Source organism: Agrilus planipennis, unplaced genomic scaffold, assembly GCF_000699045.2.
Source record: "Agrilus planipennis isolate EAB-ADULT unplaced genomic scaffold, Apla_2.0 scaffold72, whole genome shotgun sequence".
In the NCBI taxonomy this organism is placed as follows: domain Eukaryota; kingdom Metazoa; phylum Arthropoda; class Insecta; order Coleoptera; family Buprestidae; genus Agrilus; species Agrilus planipennis.
Window position 1 is genome coordinate 1,101,237 of NW_020439081.1, and position 6,422 is coordinate 1,107,658.

The window sequence follows — 6,422 nt, forward strand, 5'->3', positions numbered from 1 at the left end:
GGAAGGAAAGAATGGTAATTAAACTTACTTTGCTGAGATTGGTGTCCGCACATCTTGTCCTAAAGACAATAATTTCGCCAAAACCGAAAACCCTCCAACAGCTTGAAATACCACGATGTCATTGTTCTCTCCTTTCGTCAGAATTCTATTTAGTTCATTTAAAATTCTATCCAATTGACTAGAAGTGGATGGGGACCATCCCTGATTCGCCTGATTTGTTATACTACCAATTGTGTTCACGTTTCTATTTAACGTACGTTTATTAGAACATTCTATCACAGGTGGTTTGTAAGACGTTTCGAATTCGGCCCCTTTTACACTCATGCGCTGTCGAATCTTTTTACATCGTTTTCGATAAGCTTTGCCACGTTCTTTGGCTGCAGTGTCTTTAGGATCTATTTTATCGGCCGGAGCATCTACGATTTGTTTTAGATTGAATTGTTCAACATCATTTGGTGTCATTTGGGGCTTTTCTACGTTCGCTTGCTTTACAGCTTCTTGGTGCATACGACCCCGGAGATGGCTCATTAAATATACCTCGGATTTTATCTAAAATAAAATTCTGTTGTAGGCTTTTTAAGGGGACGCGTAATTTATACTCTTACCAAAACGTTACAGACAGTGCAGAACTTTTTCGTTGGATATAATGTGTTATTTGGTGCTTGGCTATCATCACTGTGACATCTGTGGATTGACAATTCTAGTGCTTTCTGCCTTATTTGCTCCATGTTTTCTTCGTGTCTTCTGGCTGATTCTTCTTGTTTTTGCTCTATACGTTTTTGAAGTTCTTTTGTAGAGGCGATCTGTTGAGCCTGAAGAGCTTGAAGTCGTTCCTATAATAATTTTTTGCATTTTATTAATTATTCTTTTTCACTTATAGGTGGGACATAAGTAACGGAGTTGCACAAATAATTAGTTTGTACCTCTCGATCTCTGGCTTTTTCCCTTGCAAGTTCTTGTCGTTCTTTTTCTCGTTGCTGCTGCTGTTGCAACTGCCTTTCATCTCTCTGTCTCCTTTCATCTTGCAGACGATCCAACCTTTCCAACCGTTCTTTTTCCAAGGCCCTACGCCTTTCTTCAACAGCAGCCTCTTTGGCAGCCTTTTCTTCTTGCCTCTTTTTGCGATCCTCGTGAATACCTTGAATTCTACCCCTCTGTTCTCGACAATGTTGCAAAAAATCGTGTCTAAAAAATAGAAGAAAATAAATAAATAATAATGAATAAGTTAGGAAACAAATAATCTTACCTTTTATTTTGAGCTTCTAATTCGTTAATAAAAGCGATTTCTTTAAGTTTTTCTTCCTCGTCATGTGCCTTTCTTATTATTCCTCTAATATGTTTTTTTCTGTTTTGAGCAGCCCTCTGCATTCTAAACCAAAAAAATGTTATAAAATCAGGCAAATTTTTCCTTAGCGTAAATAGGTTGATAGTTACCTTATTTCCATTCTTTTTCGCTTTTCTTCAATCAACTGTAGTTTAGCAGCTTTAACGTCCTCAACCCTTGCTAATAGTGTTTGCAACTTAAACGCCCTCTCTTGTTGTAAAACTTGTCTTCGTTGTTGAGCCCTTGCATGCTTTACTTGATATTTTCTCAGAGTTTCTTGCAGAGTTACGCGCCTTGCTGGATTTGAAAGTTTTTGATGCAATTCCAAAGCCCTACCAGGATGTCTTGCTACTAAAGCTTCGAGAGCTGCCAAAGTGTCTACTCTTTCTCCCCAAGACATTCCTATAAAATAATTAAAAATAATAAACTTATTCCATTATGTTCTTAAATATGGAATTTAAAAGTTTATGTGTAATAGAAGAATATTACCTTCTAACATAGGCTCATATCTTGCTTCCAATGATAATTTATCGTCTTCAATAGTATTTTGTCCGTCACTCTCCTCGTTATCTCCAGGAAGTTCGCCGTCAGTTTCTGTTCCGTCTGTTTCTGTATCTACTTCTATCTCAAGTCCCTGTAGATGAGCAATTTCTTGTGTCAGTCTTTCCTCTTCTTCTAAAAGCTGTTGCGCTTTTTTTGTATCTTCTTCTTCACTTACAAAATCGTCTGCATTTTCTGGTAAATCATGAGTTTCTTTTACTCTTTCATCGTCAGTTTCTGAATCAACTTCTAAAATTTTCTCCTCTTTGGTCACAACAGGTTTTGAGATTCCCCTATCAGTTTGTTTGATTGAGACAGAAGCGGGTCTATCACAAAATAAATTATTTTCGGGTCTGTTGACACTCATTCTACTTAGAGTGGTATAAGATCTTCTTGTAAGAAACTTTGGTTTTGATGTTAACGCTTTTTCAACTGTAAGCTTTGCGTCAGAACTTCCAGAACTCCTCGACTCTGAACTTTTGGAGCTTAGTTCAATGGTTTTTAATGATTTTAGCATGTTAAAACTGTCCTTCAAGGACTTGTTGATAGGTTTTGGAGAGGCTTTTTTCTCATTATTTTCTGGTAGTAGTGCTAAGGCGGGTAAACTTGCTGTAGCACTGATTTGATGAAAACGTGTGGCCCAGTAAGTTACAGTCTCTGATTTTTTTGGTTTTCCTGTTGGATTTTTAAATCTCGATCGACATCTCACAGTCAACCAGCCATCTGAATGCAAACTATTCATTTTATCCTGTTGTTGTTCACTACTGATTGTTTCTGAAGAACTAACAAAGTCTTCCACATTTTCAGTAGACATGTTTTTATTTACTATAGTTTCTGCAGAAGAGCTTAGCTCATTAGACAAAGATTTGCGCAATCTAGCCTTTTTACCTTCTGTTGGTTGGTATTTTAATTGACTCTTATCTAATGGTTTTATTTCTGGTTTTGTTGTTCCTTTTAAAGTGATTCTTGATGGGTGAACCAGGTGACGGGGAGGAGCAGAATTTATCGGTTTAAAGTCACCAACTGTTTTACTACGGGATAAATTAGAGCTTCTGGATATTGCTGGTCGTTTATTCGAAGTTAGAGTAGTAGAGGGAACTGCTGAAACTGTACGAGAGGTAGCAGACCTGATTGCATTTGAGCTTGAAGTGGTTAAAACTTTTTGCGTTGTGGTATTTGTAGTGGTTGGTCTGCTGTTTGGTCTATTAACAGTAGCTACTTTTGATGCTACTGTTTTTGTTACTGCAGAAGAATATGCAGGTCTTGTAAAAAGTGATGGTTTTGCCAGGCGGGGAGCTTCTGCTTTTGCAGTTAAGGGTGTTGGTTTTCCCACAGGAGGAACAGAAGATTGAATTTTCTTTTCCAAATCATCAGTTTGGCAATCCTGATTGACTTTTACAGCCGACTTTTTAGGTAACTTTACAAAATCTTCAGTTGTTGTGCTTTTATCTACTGTTACAACACCAAATTTCCTATAGACATCATACGTTCTTTGATCTTCACTTGGAGAATCAATGTTTTTAGTGTCAGAATTATTGTCTCTAACAGGTGTTTCAGTAATTTCTGGAATGATACTGGCTTTAGAAATTTCTTTATTAGATTGAAGAACAGTTGTATGATTTAAATCATCTTTTGCATTGGCATTTTCAACAGTTTTCTCTATCACAATAGAGGGTAATGCTTCATTCTTCTCTAGGCTTCCTATAATTCTTGGACTTTGAGGTGAAATTTTAGGAGAACATTTTTCATCAGTAACTGAAATATTTGTTAATTCATTACCCTCCAAACTTTTATCTGAATAAACATCCATCTCTTCTATATTCATCTGAATTTCATCATTTTGCTGTGTTTTATTTATTTTAATAGTTTCTGATATTTGGGAGATACAATTTTCAGTAGCATACTTCTGCAAGGTTTCTTCAATTTTCTGTACCATTTCATCTTTTGTTTCACTTACTAAGTTTGCTTTTCTTTCATCAATATCTGGAGGTTTGTCATTTAGGATTGCATTTTCAGGAATGGGTAGTGGGCTGGTGGGAAGAGATCCTGTTTTCTTAGTTCCCAAAGGTTTTGGACTTGCTTTTCCTGATACACTTGGGCTACTTCTACCAGAACTAACACTAGGACTTGACTTTCCTGAGCGACTAGTTTTTGTTAGATTGGTCTTTGAGACATCCCAGGCTAGTGATGTAGGTCTCTGGGGTACAGGTGTATTTTCATATTCCCACTTCAACCTAAACCACTCTGCCAAGGCTTGAAAGTCTCTCAAGTAGTTTTCAAGAACTAATAGTACTTCCTGACATTCAGGGAGACTTTCATGAGTTTCAACAGTATTGTATATTTCAGCAATCTGAAAAATTAATGTACAAATAAAATTATTATTTCTTTAGTAATCAACTTTTAATATTAATAAACAATAAGCAATGCTATCCCTGGCTCATATAAGGACAATATTCATAACAAGAAGAATATTCCATTTACCTATAGTTACCTGTCATTAACCTTTAGGATTAGGTCAGCATTTATGAACTGGTTGAAAGTGGTTATAACTGCTTTTAAGAGTGAGTTCAACTGATTCATTTAAAAAATGATTATATCAATGCTTTAAAAATGTAACACTTACTGATCTTTTTAAATTTCCAAATAATAATGCCCAATATCTAGCTCTCAAATCTGATTTTTTATCTCTACCAGTGGAAGCAGATCGAACTCTGGCTCCTGTATGATTTCTTAAATTTCCAAAAGATCTCCCTTTATCGCTTCTACGATGTTCTATAAATTTCGGGGGGCAAGGGGGTTTACGAGCTATTTTTCCTAGAATAAAGAAACTATGTTAGGGTAACTTTAATATATGAAATATTACTTACCAGTATCAAATGTGTTATCAGCAGAAATATTAAATGTAAGAAGATTTCTTGCATCTCTTCCTTGCTGTTGCACTAAAAGTCTAAATTGTTCCATTGTTATTTTCCTTAGAATTCAAATTCCGTCACAAATGCAAATGTTTTGACTGTTTTGACAATTCTCAATGATTGTCCATATGATTGTCAAAGCCAAACAGTTGTCAATATTGCTTCAAATTCAAAGAATAGGATATCTTGGAGATTTATATTTAAATATATACAAGGCTGTTTGTAAGGTGGCCTAACAATATAGGCGTTTTTGGAAAATTATACTTTGTACCATCATGGTACACGTATTATAAATATTTATACCCTGTTACGATCATGATAAATTGCTGCAAAAAGGGAGCAGTTCTTATCAATTAAGAAGTTCAAGTAATTAATACATACGTGAAATAAATTTTATATACATTTATTATTTTCAGGTAGTCATAATGAAAATATTTACTATAAAAGAAATATGAAAAAATTTTTAGTAGAAACAAACACCAAATAATTGAAAAACTCGCTGATTATGTTCAAAAGTTAACTATTCCTTCCATCTGGCCTAACGCGCCTTAGCTACATGTGGATCCAAATCAGTAGTTCTATTTAAAATTAGTATAAAACGCAGCTTTTAAACTAATTTACTGTTTTGAATGCTTTATTAACAGTTTTAATACATATATTATCAATACAACAGCATAATTTAAATCAACAAAATAGCAATTATAAATTTTGCGTAATTGTTATTTAAATTTTGTTGCAACGATGTACACCCTTCTACAGCATCGCGGGTGACTGACTTAGGTATGCAAGATTCATTGATATAAATTGGCTTGAAGCAAATACATGCATCTGATTGGCTATTACATTGGCGGCCATTATGTTTATCCAAAAAGACTAGGTCAAGGTCAATGCACCTGCACTTGAAGAATGTAGAAATACTATTATTAGGCGCCACTTATAAGAATTAAGATAGGGAAACTTCAAAAGGGGATAACTGAGTTATTTTAATGCGGTTTTCACCACACAATTGCAAATTTCAGCAACCATAATTAGGTGTAATTCTGTTAGAATCAGATTTCGAAGGCATAACAATTTGCCACTTGTTGTCATCATTAATTTTGCAAGTTTCTCATCCATTTCCAGATTAGTTTAATTATTGTAATGAGTTTAAATGCACATGAATAAATACTTATACATATAAAAATCACATTTTAATGTCGAAGGATGCAGATTTTATTACGATAATAATGTTATTCAGAGTTGATTTTTTTATTTTTTAAGATTTCTTGTAACAAAGAAAAACATAAGAACGTATGAATTGTAGTTTTACACCTACATACATATATATACACACATGGTATACCTACAGGGAGTTCTATTTAAAGAAGAAAAGAAATAAGATACTAAAGAAAATCAAACGTACTAAGTGGCAGAGAGTATATATTATATAGAAGAATTTGTAATGCTATTAAGTATTAGTGAAGATATTTTGTATTAGAAATTAATATTTCATGCCCAAATTTTAAAACAGAAAACATGTATTGCAAACTTTTTAAATAGAAATTATATTTTTGCTTACGAAGTTTTTCGTATTTTGCTTAACTCTTTCTTGTGACCTCGTTATGCATCAATTTTTACATTATCACTTTAGACAAATCTTTCTTACC

The 6,422-nt window shown here is 34.1% G+C and overlaps 1 protein-coding gene across 2 annotated transcripts in view; it reads right to left on the reverse strand.

Annotated features, from left to right (window-relative positions):
- Positions 1 to 4,943, reverse strand: part of LOC108733199 (S phase cyclin A-associated protein in the endoplasmic reticulum) — a 56,086-nt gene extending 51,143 nt beyond the window's left edge. For both annotated transcript variants that reach the window (XM_025977349.1, XM_025977348.1), the window contains exons 1-6: positions 4,732 to 4,943; positions 4,488 to 4,678; positions 1,814 to 4,214; positions 1,435 to 1,726; positions 1,247 to 1,369; positions 1,128 to 1,185 (exon numbers count right to left, since the gene is read on the reverse strand). In XM_025977349.1, coding sequence (XP_025833134.1) covers positions 1,128 to 1,185; positions 1,247 to 1,369; positions 1,435 to 1,726; positions 1,814 to 4,214; positions 4,488 to 4,678; positions 4,732 to 4,825 — 3,159 coding nt within the window. In that variant the 5' untranslated portion in view covers positions 4,826 to 4,943. The remainder of the gene's footprint in view (positions 1 to 1,127; positions 1,186 to 1,246; positions 1,370 to 1,434; positions 1,727 to 1,813; positions 4,215 to 4,487; positions 4,679 to 4,731) is intronic.
- Positions 4,944 to 6,422: the final 1,479 nt, after the last annotated feature.